Source organism: Oryctolagus cuniculus, chromosome 6 (assembly GCF_051225735.1).
Source record: "Oryctolagus cuniculus isolate XC-2025 breed Fujian yellow rabbit chromosome 6, ASM5122573v1, whole genome shotgun sequence".
NCBI classification, from domain to species: Eukaryota; Metazoa; Chordata; class Mammalia; order Lagomorpha; family Leporidae; genus Oryctolagus; species Oryctolagus cuniculus.
The window spans coordinates 79,141,593-79,162,644 of record NC_142872.1 but is presented as its reverse complement, the minus strand read 5'-3'; the positions used below and the strand labels follow the sequence as shown (position 1 = coordinate 79,162,644).

At 40.7% G+C, this 21,052-nt stretch overlaps 1 protein-coding gene across 2 annotated transcripts in view; it reads left to right on the top strand.

Annotated features, from left to right (window-relative positions):
* Nucleotides 1-16,470, top strand: part of ATP6V1H (ATPase H+ transporting V1 subunit H) — a 113,952-nt gene extending 97,482 nt beyond the window's left edge. For both annotated transcript variants that reach the window (XM_008255525.5, XM_008255526.5), the window contains one exon: nt 16,130-16,470. In XM_008255525.5, the coding sequence (XP_008253747.1) occupies nt 16,130-16,190 (61 nt within the window). In that variant the 3' untranslated portion in view covers nt 16,191-16,470. The remainder of the gene's footprint in view (nt 1-16,129) is intronic.
* Nucleotides 16,471-21,052: the final 4,582 nt, after the last annotated feature.

The following is a 21,052-nucleotide window of genomic DNA, read 5'->3' as shown; positions in this document are numbered from 1 at the left end:
CCGGTGTGCCGGCGCCGCAGGCGGAGGATTAGCCAAGTGAGCCACAGCGCTGGCCATGTATCATTTATTATTAACCTTTATTTTGTTAGCTCTGGTCTCATGCCACAGTCAACCTTTGTGTTCATTTGCATGGATGAGAATTACAATTGGAGCAACAAATAATAGACAAGCTGTCAGGTGGGAATTGTGTCATCACTGTTGCATATTGAAATGAGCCACAGAGGAAACTTTTATACTTTTATTATTTAAAAATAATCTGAGTTTCACTGCTATCTGTGTGGATTTATTTAAGTTTTTTGTAACTAAACTATAAGCTAAGCATATTTTATCCAGGTTCACTGATCTAATCACATGCACTACCATTAAAACAAGTATGCCTGTATATATATTGATATTTTTATTCAAGAGAAGATATCACCAGAAGGATAGGTTCAACTAATGGTGTAATAGAACCCACAGAACAGGCATAGCATAAACAAGGTAGATGTGTGTTTCCACCTCATATAAAAATATGGGACTGGGAAGTACTTGGATCTAGGTTTCTTCTAGCTAAGCCTGCTTCCATCCCTGTGGTGTGGTTCTTTGCTCCTTATAGGTTTTCCAGGCAGTGGGGAGGATCCTAGGAGGATCCAAGGAACTAGAAAAGTCATTGTTCTGGTAGTCTGTGTGCTGCACCAAAATTCTGGGGTTCTCTTACCAGGGAAGAAAGAGACAAGAGTATTAGGGAACAACTGGCAGGTTCTTATTTGGTTGTAAAATTTGCTCTGTGCTCTTGTGAATTAAAATGATAATTGTTTTGATTTTGACCCTTAGGACTTTGGGAGCCATATGACCCACCTCCCATGGGTAGATAATCAAGGAAGATGTAATTAGGCCTGGGGTTCATGACCTTTCACAACCTCCTCATCTATATAAGAGTTTAGAAAAATCATTTTTTTTAACTTTTATTTAATGAATATAAATTTCCAAAGTACAGCTTATGGATTACAATGGCTTCCCCCCAATCATAAATTCCCTCCCACCTCCAACCTTCCCCTTTCCTGCTCCTTCACCCCTTCCATTCACATCAAGATTCATTTCAATTCTCTTTATATACAGAAGATCAGTTTAGCATACATTAAGGAAAGATTTCAACAGTTGGCACCCACATAGAAAAACAAAGTGTAAAATACTGTTTGAGTACTAGTTATAGCATTAAATCACAATGTACAGTCTTTAATCCATGTTGAGTGAATTTTTGTGTAAGGTGAAAGGTAGGGGTCTTGCTTCATGATTCTGCACGTGGAAATCCAATTTTCCCAGCACCATTTATTGAATAGACTGTCCTTACTCCAGGGATTGGTTTTGGATCCTTGATCAAATATGAGTTGGCTGTAAATGTTTGGATTGATTTCTGGTGTTTCAATTCTGTTCCATTGGTCTATCCATCTGTTTCTGTACCAGTACCATGCTGTTTTGATTACAACTGCCCTGTAGTATGTCCTGAAATCTGGTATTGTGATGCCTGCAGCTTTGTTTTTGTTGTACAAGACTGCTTTAGCTATTCGAGGTCTCCTGTGTCTCCATATGAATTTCAGCATCATTTTTTCCAGATCTGAGAAGAAGGTCTTCGGTGTCTTGATTGGTATCGCATTGAATCTATAAATTGCTTTTGGGAGAATGGACATTTTGATGATATTGATTCTTCCAATCCATGAGCATGGAAGATTTTTCCATTTCTTGGTATCCTCTTCTATTTCTTTCTTTAAGGTTTTGTAATTTTCATCGTAGAGATCTTTAACGTCCTTGGTTAAGTTTATTCCAGGTATTTGATTGTTTTTGTAGCTATTGTGAATGGGATTGATCTTAGAAGTTCTTCCTCAGCCATGGCATTGTCTGTGTATAGAAAGGCTGTTGATTGTTGTGGATTGATTTTATATCCTGCTACTTTGCCAAACTCTTCTATGAGTTCCAATAATCTCTTAGTAGAGTTCTTTGGGACCCCTAAATAATCATATCATCTGCAAAGAGGGATAGTTTGAGTTCTTCCTTCCCAATTTGTATCCCTTTAATTTCTTTTTCTTGCCTAATAGCTCTGGCTAGCACTTCCAGAACTATGTTAAATAGCAGTGGTGAGAGTGGGCATCCCTGTCTGGTACCAGATCTCAGTGGAAATGCTTCCAACTTTTCCACATTCAATAGGATGTTGGCTGTGGGTTTTTCATAGATTGCTTTGATTGTATTGAGGAATGTTCCTTCCATACCCAGTTTTCTTAGAGTTTTCATCATGAAAGGGTGTTGTATTTTATCAAATGCTTTCTTGGCGTCTCTTGAGATAATCATATAGTTTTTCTTCTGCAGTCTGTTAATGTGGTGTATCACATTGATTGATTTGCGAACATTAAACCATCCCTGCATACCAGGGATAAATACCACTTGGTCTGAGTGGATGATCTTTCTGATGTGTTGTTGCATTCTATTGGCGAGAATTTTATTGAGGATTTTTGTATCTATGTTCATCAGGGATATTGGTCTGTAATTCTCTTTCAATGCTGCATCTTTTTCTGGCTTAGGAATTAAGGTGATGCTGGCTTCATAGAAAGAATTTGGGAGGATTCCCTCTTTTTCGATTGTTCTGAATAGTTTGAGAAGAATTGGAGTCAGTTCTTTAAATGTCTGGTAGAATTCAGCAGTGAATCCATCTGGTCCTGGGCTTTTCTTTGTTGGGAGGGCCTTTATTACTGTTTCAATTTCTGTCTCATATATGGGTCTGTTTAGGTTTTCTATGTCTTCCTGGTTCAATTTAGGTAGATTGCATGTGTCCAGGAATCTATCCATTTCTGATAGGTTTCCCTGTTTGCTGGCATACAAGTCCTTGTAGTAATTTCTGATGATTCTTTTTATTTCTGTGGTGTCTGTTGTTACGTTTCCTTTTTCATCTCTGATTTTATTGATTTGGGTCTTTTCTATTTTTAGTTAGTTGGGCCAATGGGGTGTCAATTTTGTTTATTTTTTCAAAAAACCAGCTCCTCGTCTGGCTGATTTTTTGTAATGTTTTTTTGGATTCAATTCTGTTTATTTCTTCTCTGATTTTAATTATTTCTCTTCTCCTACTAGATTTGGGTCTGGTTTGCTGTAGATTTTCTAGATCCTTGAGGTGAATTGAAAGCTCATCTCTTTGGTGCCTTTCCAATTTCTTGATGTAGGCACCTATTGATATAAACTTTCCTCTTATCACTGCTTTTGCTGCGTCCCATAAGTTTTGGTATGTTGTGCTGTTATCCTCATTTACTTCCAGAAAATTTTTGATTTCTCTTTTGATTTCTTCTATGACCCATTGTTCATTCAGGAGCATGTTGTTCAATCTCCATGTGTTTGCATATGCTCTAGGGATTCCTGAGCTGCTAATTTCCAACTTCATTCCACTGTGGTTCTAGAAGCTGCATGGTATGATTCTAATTCTTTTGAATTTGCTGAGACTTGCTTTATGGCCTAGAATGTGGTCAATCCTAGAGAAGGTTCCATGTACTGCTGAGAAGAATGTAAAATCTTTAGCTGTAGGATTGAAAGTTCTGTAGATATCTGTTAGATCCATTTGGGCTATAGTGTCGTTTAAATCTACTGTATCCTTGTTGATCTTCTGTCCTATTGATCTGTCTATTTCTGAGAGTGGAGTATTGAAGTCCCGCAGTACTATTGTATTGGGGTCTAAGTCTCGCTTTAAGTCCCTTAACAAATCTTTTAGATAAACTGGTGCCCTGTAATTAGGTGCATATACATTGATAATTGTTATATCTTCCTGTTGAATTGATCCCTTAATCATTATATAGTGTCCCTCTTTGTCTCTCTTAAAAGTTTTTGTGGTAGGCCGGCGCCGCGGCTCACTAGGCTAATCCTCCGCCTAGCGGCGCCGGCACACCGGGTTCTAGTCCCGGTCGGGGCGCCGGATTCTGTCCCGGTTGCCCCTCTTCCAGGCCAGCCCTCTGCTGTGGCCAGGGAGTGCAGTGGAGGATGGCCCAGGTGCTTGGGCCCTGCACCCCATGGGAGACCAGGAAAAGCACCTGGCTCCTGGCTCCTGCCATCGGATCAGCGCGGTGCGCCGGCCGCAGCGCGCAGGCCGCGGCGGCCATTGGAGGGTGAACCAACGGCAAAAGGAAGACCTTTCTCTCTGTCTCTCTCTCTCACTGTCCACTCTGCCTGTCAAAAAAAAAAAAAAAAAAAAAAAAAGTTTTTGTGGTAAAGTTTATGTTGTCCGATATTAAGATAGCTACGCCCGCTCTTTTTTCATTTCTGTTGGCATGGTATATCTTTTTCCAGCCTTTCACTTTCAGTCTGTATGGATCTTTGTTGGAAAGATGTGTTTCTTGTAAGCAGCAAATAGATGGGTTTTGTTCCTTAACCCAATCAGCCAATCGGTGTCTTTTAACTGGATAGTTCAGGCCATTAATGTTCAATGTGACTAATGATAAGTGGTAACTTTGCCCTGCCATTTGCCAAAGATAAGTTCTAATATATGCTTTGAATTCCCTGTGATCTTTTGCTATGAGGTTTCCTTCCTTTACCTTCTTTCATATTGAGGACCGTGTTTCTGTGTTTCTGTGTGTAGCACATCTTTAAGCATCTTTTGCAGGGCTGGACGAGTGGCGACAAATTCTTTCAATTTCTGTTTGCTATGAAAAGTCTTTATTTCACCTTCATTCACAAATGAGAGCTTTGCAGGATATACTATTCTGGGCTGGCAGTTTTTCTCTCTTAGTACCTGGGCTATATCTCGCCATTCCCTCCTAGCTTGTAGGGTTTCTGATGAGAAGTCAGCTGTGAGTCTGATTGGAGATCCTCTGAGAGTAATCTGACGTTTCTCTCTTGCACATTTTAGGATCTTTTCTTTCTGTTTCACTGTGGAGAGTTTAATTACAACGTGTCATGGTGAGGATCTCTTTTGGTCGTGTTTATTAGGGGTTCTGTGAGCTTCCTGTACTAGGATTTCTCTGTCCTTCTCCAAACCTGGGAAATTTTCTGCTAGTATCTCACTAAAAAGGCCTTCTAATCCTTTCTCCCTCTCCATGCCTTCAGGAACTCCTAGAACCCAAATGTTGGGTTTTTTAATAGTATCCTGCAGATTCCCGACAATATGTTTTAGGTTTCTAATTTCCTCTTCTCTTCTTTGGTCTGACTGTATCCTTTCCTATGCTCTGTCTTCTAAGTCCAATATTCTCTCTTCTGCTTCACCCATTCTGTTTGTAAGGCTCTCTATTGTGTTTTTCATTTGATCTATTGAATTCTTCACTTCATTATGATTTCTCGTCACTATCACAGTTTCCTGTTCCTACTGGATGTTTCATTTCATTTTGATTCCTCCTTAATATTTCATTTTCACGAGAGAGATTTTCTATCTTGTCCATTAAGGATTTCTGTAGTTCAAAAATTTGTTTTTGAGAACTTCTTAATGTTCTTATCAATTTTTTGAGATCTGCTTCTTGCATTTCTTCTATGTCATCATCTTCATAATCTTGAATTGGGGTGTCTTTTTCATTTGAGGGCGTCATAGTGACTTCCTTGTTTTTATTACCTCGGTTTTTGCATTTGTTATTTGGCATATTGGAGATGTTTGGTTTATTCACTGTGGTACTTTTTCTTGTTATACTATGACTCTAGATTAAGTGGACTGTCTGGTTTTGATGGAGCCTTAGAGGCTTGAGATGGGTGTGGCCTGAGAGCTCTGTTTGGTGTGCCAAAGGTGACACTCCCAGGTTAGGCGTGGTAGATCTCTCTCTCTCTCTTTCTTTCTTTTTTTGATTCAAAAGGGAAGTAATTCCGCACAGCTGAATGAAGTTGGAGGTAGTTAGCAGGCAAATGATATACCCACAGGAGCCAGAGATCGGAAGCTCTTTCCCAAGGACCACACCGGGAATCTGTTCTGCCCTCAGAGAGGGCTCAAATTCTCCTTCAGTCTCCCACTGGGTTGCCAAAGTTACGGAATTGCAGCGTCTCTGGAGAGTACTCACATGAATTCCGTGAGTTCTCTCCCCCACCGTCTCTTTTTTCACAGTCTCAGTTCAGTAGCACCACAAATTCACTAGGTCATAATCTCCTGTTTATTCACCCCACCCAGAGTCAGGTTTTTCTGCTAGGCTTAGGGCCAGTGCAGACCTGAGGTCGCTCTGCTTATGACGTATGTCCAAGATGGCGCCTGCTCTTTGTCTTGCTCACCTTTAAGAGGTGAGCAGAGAGACAGAAACCCGTGTCCGTATTGGTCACTTTTTTTTTCTCTCTCTCTCTCTTCTAGTTAGCCTGGTGAACTTTCCCCCCCCGGGGGTCATTCCCTCTAGTCTCCTCTTTCTTTTTTTTTTTTTTTTTTTTTTTTTTGACAGGCAGAGTGGACAGTGAGAGAGAGAGACAGAGAGAAAGGTCTTCCTTTTGCCGTTGGTTCACCCTCCAATGGCCGCCGCTGCAGCCGGCGCACCGCGCTGATCCTGGCAGGAGCCAGGAGCCAGGTGCTTTTCCTGGTCTCCCATGGGGTGCAGGGCCCAAGCACCTGGGCCATCCTCCACTGCACTCCCTGGCCATAGCAGAGAGCTGGCCTGGAAGAGGGGCGACCGGGACAGAATCCGGCGCCCCAACTGGGACTAGAACCCGGTGTGCCGGCGCCGCAAGGTGGAGGATTAGCCTATTGAGCCACGGCGCCGGCCTTCTAGTCTCCTCTTTCTGCTTGCCTGCCGGTGTGTCAAGCTACTGAGGTTTGGCACACCTCGCGTTCCAGCGCTGGTGTGTGGAGTCTGCCGCTGGTGTCCCGAACTGTGGGCTCCCACGCTCTCCACGCAGGTCCACTGTGAATCACTAGTTCCGGAAGAGTTTCTTCTGCTGTTTCTTCCCCTACTCTTCCTTGAACCTGCAGTATCTCCACTTTTATTAAACTGTCTTTTCTGGACTATCAGTGTGCTCCCTTCCTATTCCACCATCTTGCCTGACACTACAAGATAGATTTTCTATCCTGTCCATTAAGGATTTCTGTAGTTCAAGAATTTGTTTTTTGAGAACTTCTTAATGTTCTTATCAATTTTTTGAGATCTGCTTCTTGCATTTCTTCTATCTCATCTTCTTCATGATCTTTAATTGTGGTGTCTTTTTCATCTGGGGGCATAATAGTGTCTTCCTTGTTCTTGTTACCTCTGTTTTTGCATTTGTTGTTTGGCATTGTGGAGATATTCTTTGGTTTCTTCACAGTGGTGCTTTTTCTCGTTATACTATGACTCTAGATTGAGTGGACTATCTGCTTTTGATGGATCCTTAGAGGCTGTGATGGGTGTGGCCAGGGAGCTCTGTTTGGTTCTTCAGGTTTAAGGGTGTGTCAAAGGTGACTCATCTAGATTGTTCTCTCTCTCTCTCTTGTATTTTTTTTTTTTTGACTCAGTTGGGAAGTAATTCCACACAGCTGAGTGGAATTGAGGGTAGTTGATGTATGAAGTCTGGCTCCTATGTGTATTCATCTGTTCTACCGCTGGAACCACACACAGAGTTTATGCAGCCCTCAGTGTGGTCTCGAATTTCTCCACAGTCTCTCACGGGGTTGCCAGGGTTACCGAGTTTGTGTACTCGGTGAGTTCTCTTGCTTCCCCCTCAGATTTTCACAGTCTCAGTTCGTTAGCTCCACCCTTTCACAAGGTCTTAGCCACCTGGTATTTCTCCCCACCAGAGTCAGTTTTTTCTGCTTGGCTGATGGCGGGCGCCGCTTTATGTATGTCCAAAATTGGTGTCTGCTCTTTGTCTTGTTTGGCTTTGTAAGGTGAGTGGAGAGAGAGGCTAGTGTCCGTGCTGGTTCCCCTTATTTATTTATTTATTTATTTTTTCTCTCCTCCAGTCAGCCTGGTGAACTTTCCCCAGTGGGGCTTCAAGCCTCGTTCCCTCTAGGCTTTTTCTGCCTTTCCCCGCCAATGTCTCGGGTTACCGAGGTTTTTGTCTCACCTCCACTTCCAGCGCTGGCGCGCAGACTCTGCGGCTGGGCTTCCACGCGGTGGGCAACCTTGCTCTTCCCATAGGTCCTCCGTGTCACATCCACTAGATCTGGAAGAGTTTCCTCTGCGATTTTTTCCTGAGTCTTTTCCTGAGACTACAGTAACTCCACTTTTATTAAACTATCTTTTCCAGGACTATCAGTGCGCGCCCTCACTATTCTGGCATCTTGCGGGAAATCCCTAGAAAAATCATTTGTAATCCTTGCACGTTAATACTTAGTAATTCTTACAGCATAGATATTGCCAATAATTTTTATGTTTAAATGTTTAGAAATTAAAACCACTGAACTAGTTGTACCACTTCTATTGAATTATTAACTGAAAAATACCTGATTATGGGTTCTATTTAAATGAAATTCATTTTAATTTAATTTGAATACTGTTTTTTGACACACAAGTTCAATGGTTGTTGGCAGGTCTATACTTATGACATTTATATTAGATTTCCAAATATGAACAAATCTAAATTTTCTGGATATCCCTTTTTGGCAGGGAAAGCTAGATTGTTCATCCTGTGGTGGAAGGTGACAAACATACTTCATTATCATAATATGGGGAAAGGATTTGTGACCATGTGGAAAATGGGCCTGGTCCAGACCTGTGAAGGTTCTTGGCTGAGAGCTGTTAACTGCTAGGAGGAAGTAGGCAGTAAAGGTACTTTGGGAAGATGGGATGGGGATGTTCCAGGAAGGGAGAGCCATGAATTTGTATATGTTGAGTTAGAAGACCTTGACCCAGCTGGAGTGTTACCAGTGGTTCCAAATCACTGGCATCTTGTTAAGAAACTAAAAATAAGGTTAGAGACATCCACAGTGACCCAATCATGACAAACCACCTTGGCTGAGATGAGAAATTTGATTACTTTCTGAAAGCTATGGAAAACTACCAAGTGACTGTAAAAATTAAATCAAGACTATTTGAGAGACAGTGGAAGCCCTTGGATTGGATAGGATAAGACTGGAGGAAAAACACCATTAAGGAGGCTGCAGATTTAAGCTACACTGTACAGTATGAGCATATCCACTGAGTAAGGCAGGAGCAAGGGTTGGAGAGGATAGGATGGGCTCAGTATATTGAGGAAATAGACTGTAAGACCTGAAGACCAGTTGGATGTGGGGAAAATAAGACAAGGGAGACTAACAATTCCCCAGGTTTTTCGCTGATATTCTTAGTTACCAAAAAGAATCAGAGAAACCAAAGCTTGTTGCTTGTGTGTAGTGTGCCAGTGTTTTATAACTTGCTTCATTCTTTAATTAGCTCTGAAACCCATTTTAGGTTATAATTCATATTGAAGAAACAATTAGCTGACATGGTTTTGTTTATTTTAGATCTTTTGCATATCTCGGGGGAAATGATTCCCAAAGAATACTTTTGTAAGCCAGGAGTCTTTTAAGTTTAATTATAAAATAGTTTATTTAATTCTACTTCCACCCCTATCATTAAAACATTGAACTCGCTTCCTAAAATATTGATTCTTTACCATGGATTTAATTGAACATTCTTGTGTTATAAGCAGAGTATAATTTTTTTTAAAGTTACGTTTTTGTTTGAGCAGGTATGTGGAAGTAGAGTGGCTGTCTCTACTGGGGTTTGAGCACTTTGCACGTTAAGGAGAAGAATGCACCCTTTTAAAGGGTCTAGGATCCTTGTAGGATTCTTCAGCTTCTTTTCATTTTATAGTCATTCAGCTCTTAGTTTATGCCAGGCTCTGATCTGAGTAAGATGGATCAGATACCCTCTCTGCGCTCAGGTACTTAGTCTAGCATTCTAAATATCCTTAAGAAAAAGGAGTCTGTAGTTCAAGTGGACTTTGCTTTCCTGCTGTCTTTGTAACAAGTTTAAAATAAACTTTCTCTTTAAAAGTCATTATAACAACATAGCCCTACCTATCTCCCACTGTGCACATTGTGTAACTGGATTTGTATATATTGTGGTCATTGAGGGGCATGCTGTGCATATTGCTTGTGGTTGTAACTACTTGCTGATCAGGAACCAGCATTTTGAAGAGGAAGTGGAGTGTTTACTGCCAGCTTTAGCTTTTTGAGAGGTTCAGGTTCTATGCAACCATAGATTACAAACAGGATGACCTGTATTACTAAGATACTGCTGGTGTAGGGATAGCACTGGTAGATCAGGTAAGCAGGTACAAAACTAACTTGTTACTGAGAACTTAAATACAACTGCTTTTAAAATGTGTGCTTTTGTTTCTGATTTGCTATAACTTGCATAAGTAGACTATTTCTTAGGATCACTAATTGTTTTTAAAGATTTTATTTATTTATTTAAGAGGTAAAGTTGTAGACAGAGAGAGGGAGAGGCAGAGAGACAAGTCTTCCATCCATTGGTTCATTCCCCCAAATGGCCGCAATGGCCAGAGCTGGGCTGATCCTAAGCCAGGAGCCATGAGCTTCTTCTGGATCTCCTATGTGGATGCAGGGACCTAGGCACTTAGGTCAGCTTCTGCTGCTTTCCCAAGCCATTAGCAGAGAGCTGGATCTGAAGAGGAGCAGCTAGGACATGAACCCATGCCCGTATGGGATGCCAGTGCTGCAGACAGAGTCTTAGCCTACTATGCTGCAGTGCTGGCCCCAGGATCACTGACTGTTTAAAAAAATTCCATGAATCACCTCTTTAGGAATTCTGCTAATCTGTCAATCTTTGAATCTTGATGCTATTAGAAAAGAAAATGGCCAGTGATTATGAAAATATATTTGAGAATATAAATTGAGGGTTCACATAGAAATGTTCTTGCACTTACTCTGCTTAAATCTACACAATAATAGCTCTACAGCCAGTAGGAAGTAGAATAATGTACTAGGAGGCAGTAGTGTGTAGTGATTAAAACTGAATTTTAAAGTCAGGCAAAATTGAGCAGATATGTTGTCTGCTAATAATTGGTTTTCCTAACTTTATATGTCATTTATCATTGCTAAACTCTAGCTGTTTATTTATAAAATGGGATTCATTTATATTTATGGATATTATTGTGAAGAAAATTTATTTCAAGCAAGTAGCACAGTGTTTAAATAAATAGCAAACACTAAGGAATAGTTTGTATTGTGATGTTAAATACTATATTACTGAGTTTAAAATATTGTGGAAACTGGCTATACAGTACTTACTTTTGGAATTTAAATGTTTCTATAAATTGGATGCAAATAATTTTTATGTGCTCACTTTTTACATAGGAAAAGCTATTTTTTTCAGTTCATAAAAACAAAAATTGCTTTATGTTTAATATTCAAAATCCAGATAAAGTAGGGGGAATTACTAAATTCATTAACTAAACTATAGTGAGTTAGCATTAAGACAGTAATTATAAAATTGTTTACACTATTTTTCTCTTTACCAAATATAAATTAGAATTATAAAAAACTACAAAGTTCATATTTTCTAAGATAAATTGTTTTTGTACATTTGAAAACAAGATTTTATTAATGCTCTGTATTATACTAACTTGTTTCCAAAGCAGAATAGGTAAAAGTTATGACAAATAGATCAAATAAAATGCACTTTTATTAATTATTATGATAAACATGCAGAAAACTGGGGTTTAGAATTCTGGGAACACTATGATTTTAGTTATGAAAAATTTACATACTGAAAGAAAACTAGGGAAAATAGTACAAAAATACTATTAATAGTGGGTTTTCTGTTGAACTTTTGTGGGAGTCAAGGCAAAAGAAAAATAAGACTTTGGATTTTTGTTGCCTGATATGTTTGTTAGTCAAAAATTCATTTTTTTTCATGCCACTAAATTTTATAGGTAAACTTACCAAGTGCTTTTTAGCACTAAACTATATAGCTGAAGTTACCATGTGTTTCAAACTACACAGGTGAAGTTAACAGGTCACACTCTATCAGTCAGTATCTTCAAGTACAGTTTTAAAGAAAGAACATTTGAGTCTTGAAACAACTAAGGAACTATGACAGTGTGGCTTACCTGTACATAACACATTGAAGGCCTTTCTGATATTCTGAGTTAATGATGCTTCCTGGTGCCTTAGCTTCTAGAAATCAGAATGGAAGCCAGATAGCAAACATTATCTTCAGCCTCTGTCCCATCTCAGCTGCTTCATGGTGCCTTATAGGACTGGCAAGCAGCTTTTCAGTATTTCTTAGGGAGATGCAGACACTTTTGCACCAGATGGTGTGATCTCTTTGTGAACTGTTTTTGGATTCTTAACAAGGCAAGTTGATGTTTAGACTACTCCTTTTTTTCAGTTTCAGAGATGTTGGGATTCCAAAATATTTCAGTTAGGGATGAAATCAAAGAGAAACATTTATACTTCTCAGATTATGGTTTGTAGGTAGTAGAAGTGAAGATTTGACTTCTGAAGATTGCTGATATAAGTCAGGCTCCTTTTCAGTGAATTGTAAGTGGAATTTTTGTTGGTCATCTTCACGTGTATAAAGAAAGATTGACTCAGTACTCAGATAATTCTTTTAAAACATCTCTTCCTGAGTCCTTTGTTATAATTATAACCCCTAAAGTAAAATCCATACTAATTTTTTCTTTTGTCTTAATAGTAATGTAACTTTAATCTGAAGAAATATTCACACCTTCTAGTTGTCTTCCAATCTGAAAAACAGAAAACAGCATCTATTTTCTGCACCTTTCCAGGCTCTTTTTGGAAACTGGCAGCTGTCCTAGGGAAGGGAGCACCTACTTCACCAGGGGCATAAAACAATGAAAGGGGATAATGTGTGGATGTCCTGAAGTAAATGTTCTGTGAGAGCTTGTGATTCAGTGGGAATGGTGGTAGCCAGTCTGTATTCTCAATCCTCAGTTCGTGTTGTTAAACTTCACTGTGCCTGGGGTCACTGGGATTCAGAGGCAGGACTTGTGTCCTTTCATCTTGGGAATGTTATCATTGATGATAGGTAGCATTTGGGCCCAGGGGAGCAGATTATGACACTTTATAAGCCAAGTTCAAAGGAGTCAGTTTCCTTCCAACCCTTGTGTATATTAAGTCCTTTGCTTGCTTTTTTTTTTCAACTTAGATTTATTTGAAAAGTAGAGTGACAAGAAGAGCAAAATGGTGTAGGCTGTGGCTTAAGTTTCTACACCACAACAGCAGTTCCAGTCCTTTTCCATAGTACAGGATCTTTTCCACGTGAGCACTAGTCAGCTCCCTCCAGTATTTTAACAACCCCCACACCACACCAAACATGGTGATTTTAAGAACCCTTCAGGAGATTTGATTAGTTTCTCTATGCCTACTGTCTGGATTCTTCGTTTGATTGGCCTTTGTCATTTTGTGATCTATATTTCCACAAGTTCAGCTCACGAAGTTCCATGTGGGGCCCTTGGCCTCTAAGTTGTCAGTTGCATCATTTATGTCTATCTGTGTCCCTGTCTTTCCCCCAAATACTAAATTATATAGACTCCTTGGCAGACAGAGGAAAGGAGACTGTGATTTTTCCACAGGTTATGCAGAAGGAGATGCCTCTGGTATGCACCTGTATATATGGAAAAAATGAGAGTGTAGGAGAGGTTGTTGTCCAAATGTATACTTTTGGCCAGGAGAACAAATGGAAGAAGATGAACAGGAAAGGAGCTGTGATTTGCTTTATCTCTAAATTCTCTGCTAGAACAACTCACCTCCTTGTTGTTGAAATACCCTCCTGCCTTGACCCTCCTTCAGTAATGCCCTGTTTGGGAATCAGTGATTTTCCCCAGCTCCAAGAATTCACTCTTGTTCCCTAAATATTGGTTCAGTCTGGTAGGGGAATGAGCCAGGCTTTAAATATCTGGAGGCCTCTGTGTGTGACGAAACCCGTGAGGACCTTTTGTGTCACTTAGCAGTTCACAGTGTGAGCTCCTAGAGGCATTGCTACTTCCTCTTGCCAGGTGTCTAGGAAACTTACATCTTAGGACAAGGTCCTTGACATTGGTCCTTTATGGCAAGAACCATGGCTGAGGAATTGAAGGCAGCACAAAGTCTTTAAGTTCCCTGTTTACATTTTTTTTCTAAGAAACCACACTAAACAGAGGAGCATTCAAAGTCAGAATATTTGAAGAGCCCCTTGAAGTGCATATATCTAAATTCAGGCTTAATTACTTATGTACATTTAGAAAAAGCTAATGCAAGATCTGGAAATTGTGTGGTAAATGTCATCACCCCACCCTGCAGCCACCCACCCTAAGAACACCAACCTTGGCAGCACAGATACGTCTTAGTTTCAGGCCTTCCCAGAGGAGCATCATGAACAGTTGTCGTAAACTCTTGCAATTTTCCTTCTAATGAAGTTTATAGGATGGCTTTCCTTTTAATCTTTACATAAATTAGACATTGCTATTTACAGAATAATTTACAGAATTAAGATTCCATTGCCTATTTATGTTGGGTAGTTGCTAGTAACATGAAACTATTATACACTTTGATGTGACACCCCAAATTAGTGAGTCAGTCATCAGAACTTTCCTGTAAGGATAAAAAAAGATCATAAACCATTTTCATGTCAGCCTCCCAGCGTCTGCAACCACCATTCACTTTCTTCAGCCTTTAAGGGATCTGGGACATCTCAGAAGTAGGGATTTCCTTCTTCCTTCTCCTATACCACTGCGTGTCATTTTCCCCTTTCCTGTTGTGTGGGCTTCTTGCTTTTCTCAGTCTTGTTTCCTATCTTAGTGCTCTGAACTAGGCTGTAACAGCAAAGTACAGTGCATAGCAGGTGGAACACACAGGTTATTCCTTTTTCCTTATTCAGGCCTCTCTGGAGAAAGGAAGAGTAGCAATTTTCACTAGACACTGATGGCACCCAAAGTTTCCTAGTGGGGCACAAACAAGAAGAGGTGTGGCATAGCAGGTTAAGCTGCTGTCTGTGGTGCCAGCATCCCATATGAGTGCAAGTTCAAGTCCCAACTGCTCCACTTCCTACGCAGGTCCCCATTAATGCACCTGGGGAAACAGTAGAAGGTGTGTGGGGCCCTTGCCCCCAAGTAGGAGGCCTGGATAACGCTCTTGGCTTCCACCTGGCCCAGCCCTGGCCATTGCAGCCATTTTGGGGGTGAACCAATAGGATCTCTCTCTCTCTCTCTCTCTCTCTCTCTGTATGTCTCCTCTGCTTTTCAAATAAATAAATACATAAATAAATAGAAGCGATGGAATGGCTGGTTGAAAGGCAGGAGGGGATGGTGCTGACTCATGCTGCCTGCTGCTTATCCTGGGCCATCACACACAGTACCTCTGAACCCTTGCAGGGACATTGTGACCCCTGGGGCTAGAATGTCTATGAAGTGAAGGAGCTGGAATGCAAACCTAGGTCTCCGAAACATGTTTTCTTCTTTTTTATAAAAGGGAATATTTTTCATAGTCTTAAAAAATATTTTTCTGGGCTCTTGTTAGTTAGTTCTAAAGAAAAGTTTGGGCAACTCCTTCACAGGCTAGAGGAAAAGATTATTTTTTTGTCCTGGACTGAATAGAAGCATCTGTATGTTACATAGAGCTAAATTGTGGGTACATAGTCAGTTTTTTTCTCTGAAGGAGACTGCTCCAAGGTGCTGTTGCTCCATGTGTAGAGTGGGCATCCCATCACTCAGCGCTTGTGATGGTTCTGGGGGTTCAGTGCAATTGGCTTCGTGCAGGCGTTCGGCCGAGCCATGCAAAATGAGTGCACCTCACAGTTTCTGTTAGATCTGTGATCCTGATGTTACTCTCAGGCCTCCCCTTCCTGTGCGTGCAGGTTCCCCCAAGGGTGCAGATGGGTGTGTTCTCTAGCATCAGGAAATGTGCTTTCCATACTAATTTCCATGTAGGAGGCCACTTGGAATCATAATTCAGTTGATTTTTTTGAACTTCTAAAATTGAGGAAGTGGCAGTGGTAATAAACAAAACTTTCATCTGAACAGGAAAGTAGACTTTCCTCGGGAAATCTGCTCACATTGCCTTGTGATCATTCATGCTTGCAGAATTACTAGTTGTGTGTCATGACTTACTTTTATAGGGTACAAAGAGTAGAGTCCATATAGTACAAGTACTTTTGAAATGTGGAAAATTTAGTTTGCTAGGGCTATTCTATTACTAACTTTCAGATGTTAAAATAAGTCTATAATGACAGTGTATTTGTGTTTCAATTTTGAAAGTGTTCCTTAAATTCTAATTTGCTTCTGTCATTTCATTCTTATTTTTTAGGGAATATCTCGGCAAACAGCTTCAATCAGAGCAGCCTCAGACTACTGCTGCACGGAGTTGAGCGCTGCCTCTCAGCCCCCTTATCTGTGGCAGAGCACCTGGAGTGGGGACCTCAGTGTTTAGGGTTGAGAATGAATCACTTTTCATTTTGCTAGTATTTTTCTTCCATCGTGTGGCTTTTCTCAGTGCTATTTTCAAAAACAAGTGTTTGGTCTTTAAGTTGTAAAAAAGTTGCTGCTTTCTGTATCTAAAGAAAATACTACTGTTATATATACTGCTTGCAATTCCTGTATTTATTGTTCTCTGGAAATGAATATAGTTATTAAAGGATTCTCACTCCAGACGTGTCATTTTGTGTTACTTCTTCCTGACTTGGAACAAAAGTCACCTGTTGTCCTTTTTCAAAGCAAATTGAAAGAATTTTTCTTGCAAGGTATTTAATGGCAAGTAAATGTTTTGAAGTTATCTATCATCCAACTATCCATTATCTGTAACATACGTCCATCTATCTGTCCACCTGTCAGTCATCCATCCCTCATCTCTAATGTCTGTCTCTTCATGTCTACTCTATCAGCTATCTGTACACACACTGTATCTGTTATCTGTTACTTAGAGTTAGCAATATTTAGAGAGCCTTAAAATCTTCTCCTGGTCTCCCATGGGGTGCAGGGCCCAAGTACTTGGGCCATCCTCCACTGCACTCCCTGGCCACAGCAGAGAGCTGGCCTGGAAGAGGGGCAACCGGGACAGAATCCGGCTCCCCGACCGGGACTAGAACCCGGTGTGCCGGCGCCGCAAGGTGGAGGATTAGCCTAGTGAGCCGTGGCGCCGGCCGAGCCTTAAAATCTTAAATTAATTTTTAACATGATGTTATGGTGTAAAAGTTTTGCTTTTGAGCTCAATGAAAAGTTTTAGCTTTAGATTAATTTCATTGATTTTCTATATATCTTTAAAAAGATTTATTTATTTGAAAGGCAGAATAGCAGAGAGGGAGAGAAAGAGAGATCTTTCCTCCACTGGTTTACTCCCCAAATGGCCACAATAGCCAAATCTGGGCCATCCTTCAGCAAGGAGCCAGAAACTCCAACCTGGTCTCCCACAAGCACTTGGACCATCATCCACTGCCTTCTCAGGCACATTAGTAGGAAGCTGGGTTAGAAGCAGGTAGCTGGGGCCCAAACCAGCATTTCAATATGGGATCCTGGTGTCACAACCAGCAGTTTAACCTTCTGTGCTGTAGTGCCAGTCCTGATTTTCTGTATTTTTATCCTTGGTTTTAATGCCTAAAGTTTGTTCTGTTGCTATACTTTTTGACTTAACTATTGCCAGTAAATATTTTATTTTTCCCCTTCCCCTTTTTTTCTAGAGCTCTAGCCCTTCAACAGGGCATCCATGGCATGCATGAAAACTTTTCATTCCTAGCAGTTTTATGGGTTTTCAGTCATTGAGCAAATATGCTAGGATAAATTTATTTATTTTGATAGTTTTTTTTCATATAAAAAGACATTTAGAGGCTTCATAACTTGCTTATGTTAAAACGGAAACAATCTCCTTAGAGACCTATAAGAAAAAATAGTTACAATGATGGATGTTTTTGGTTTGGCAGTGTGTTTATGTGACTGGGTGGGTTATATTTGCTAGAATATAAGTAGTGTGATCAAATTAACATTTTTTTGACTGAATGTTTAAAATTTTAAAAATTGCTTAGCTTCGACTGGTGCTGTTCATAATAGGTTAAGGCTCTGCCTGCAGGTGCTTGCATCCCATATGGGCACCAGTTCGAGTCCTGGCTGCTCCACTTGCAATCCAGCTCCCTAGTGGTGGCCTGGGAAAGCAGTAGAAGATGGCCCAACACCCACATTGGAGACCTGGCTTCTGGCTTTGGATCTGCCTAGCTCTACCATTGTAGCCAATGGGGAATGAACCAGTGAGGCTTCTCTCTCTGTCTCTCCCTCTCTGTAACTCTGTCTCTCAAATAAATAAATCAATCTTTAAAAAAAAATAGTTTAAACCTAGATATTTTTACTCTCTGAAAAATGCACAAATACCAGAATGAGCTTTTTTTCAGTGGTGATTGCAGATTTTATATTAGCAAAAGATCAATTTTCATGTTAATGTATTAATGGTCTCTAAAGCTATTAGACTTTAAATTAGTCAATCTCTTGAAATTCTTATATCTAGAGACACTGGAATCATCTGCATTTCACAAGGACACATTGATTCTTTGATGTTGTGGATTCTGATCTTAATTTCATTTTGTATAACCCTGTAGTCCTAAAAGTAGAGATCAGTGACTATCATTCTGTTACTGGAAGTCTGGTCCTTGTCATTCATACCAAATCAGAATAATGAGGACAAGGTTTGGGGATAAAGGAAAGAGAAAGCTTAACAATCCCTCAGTGAATAAGAAGGGTGGCAGATTAATGTTTCAAGAACTACCATCCTCATCAGTGAGCGTTGTCTGGGGTTTTTAAGGAGTGAAAAAGAAGTTAGGCTGCTGAGAATGGCTAATGGCATGTCAGAAGTAGAGAGGTGGGGCCAGTGTTGTGACGTAGTGGGTAAAGCCAATGCCTGCAGTGCTGGCATCCCATATGGGTGCCGGTTCGAGACCTGGCTGTTCCATTTCCAATCCAGCTCTCTGCTATGGCCTGGGAAGTCAGAAGATGGCCCAAGTCCTTGGGTCCCTGACCTGCATGGAAGACCTGGAAGAAGCTCCTGGCTCCTGGCTTCAGATCAGCAAAGCTCTGGCCATTGCTGCCAGCTCGAGAGTGAACCAGCGATGGAAGATCTCTCTCTCTCTCTCTCTCTCTCTCTCTGCCTCTCCTTTTCTCACTGTGTAACTTTTCCTTTCAAATAAATAAATAAATCTTAAAAAAAAAAAAAAAGAAGTAGAGAGGCACTGAAACCAGTGTTGATAATGGTGTTTTATGAATCTTGAATGTCAACACAGCTCCTTGAGAAACTTGCTGATGACTTGACATTATCATGCAGAAGGCAAAACTGGATGGTCTGCACAAGGAAGCAGCTACAGAGTATTATTTGGCTAGTGTATGAAAGAGCCCAAGTATTCAGTTAAGTGTTTGACTAACCCTGATGAGGCCCACTCAGCCTAGGGCACAAGCTTATTATGCCCTTAGTTATTTGTATCCCTTTTCATTCTGTTGCAAAACACCCAATCCTGTGGTCATGCTGACCCGGGAGGGCCGGATTGCTTTGCAACTTCAGCTGACTCCCAAGGCTGGTTTCTGGAATTCACAAACAAGCATTGTGTGTTGAATTGAACAGACACTAATTAGTTGCAAGCTCAGTAGTTAATCAGAACATGAAAGATGTTTTTGGTACAGTTACAATTCCAGTGGAAATCATTAGTGCTTTAGTTCCCAAAAAGTGCTTTTTGTATATGAGAAGCGGTACTCCCATGTTGTGTTCTGATTATTATCCTGTATATTAAAATTAGGCATCTCTAGGTACCTTTTCCCCTTTAAACATTTACTCTTAGCTTACAGAACATATAGAATTCAAAAACATACTTTCAATTTTTCTTTGTATAATATTTTTGATTAGTAGTGATTAAATCCTCCTTAAAATTTAATACTAGTTACATGTTCAATTAAACGGTGAACATCTAACAGAGTAGCTATATAAATCTGGCAAAATCTAAGGAGTAAATACTTATGAGTCTAATCAGGCATACATATAGTAGAACAAGTTCTATTAAGCATTTTTTTTTTTAATTTTTGACAGAGTGGACAGTGAGAGAGACAGAGAGAAAGGTCTTCCTTTTCCATTGGTTCACCCCTCAGTGGCCGCTGCGGCTGGCGCACCATGCTAATCCAAAGCCTGGAGCCATGTGCTTCTCCTGGTCTCCCATGGGGGTGCAGGGCCCAAGGACTTGGGCCATCCTCCACTGCACTCCCAGGCCACAGCAGAGAGCTAGACTGGAAGAGGAGCAACCGGGACTAGAACCTGGGGTGCTGGTGCCGCAGGCGGAGGATTAGCCTATTGAGCCGCGGCGCCGGCCAAGCATTTCTTTTAAGAACAGCATAAACGAAGAGTCCAATAATTGTGTGTTATTTATTATACCCATATATAGTCACAGTTTACACAAAATCATCAATTTTATAGGCATTAATAGTTGTTTCATTTTCTCTGGCTGGTTTGTTAGGACTGACCCAACACAGAGGGCCAAGACCTAGCATTTCAGGCCAGCTGAGGTTACTAGATTAAGACTCTGAGTATCTGTCACAGAGCTGTGAATGACACTTGGTTGAATATGTGAGGCACCACATGGGCTAAGCAATAAACCTTTTTTTTTTTTTTTTTTTTTTTTTTGACAGAGTGGACAGTGAGAGAGACAGAGAAAAAGGTCTTCCTTTTCTGTTGGTTCACCCCTCAATGGCCGCAGTGGCCGGTGCACCGCGCTAATCCGAAGCCAGGAGCCACGTGCTTCTCCTGGTATCCCATGTGGGTGCAGGGCCCAAGCACTTGGGCCATCCTCCACTTCCCTCCCAGGCCACAGCAGAGAGCTGGACAGGAAGAGGAGCGACCGGGACAGAATCCAGCACCCCGACTGGGACTAGAACCCGGGGTGCCAGCACCACAGGTGGAGGATTAGCCTATTGAGCTGCGGCACTGGCCAAGCAATAAACCTTGATAGAGATCTGGGGACTGGAAGTGCTGTCCCAGACAATCCAACTGCTGATGGGGCACATTTCATATGGTGGTGTGGTCAGCTTTTTTTTCCATTAGAGTTTTTAAAACTGAGGCTCTTCAGGTGGTCTAATCAATTATGCAAATTTATTTTTGCAACAAGGTAATGTATACAACCTGAGTTCAGTGTTGCCTGTTAGGAGCACTTTTTTTTTTTTATTATTTAATAAATGTGAATTTACAAAGTGCAACTTTTGTATTGTTGTGGCTCCC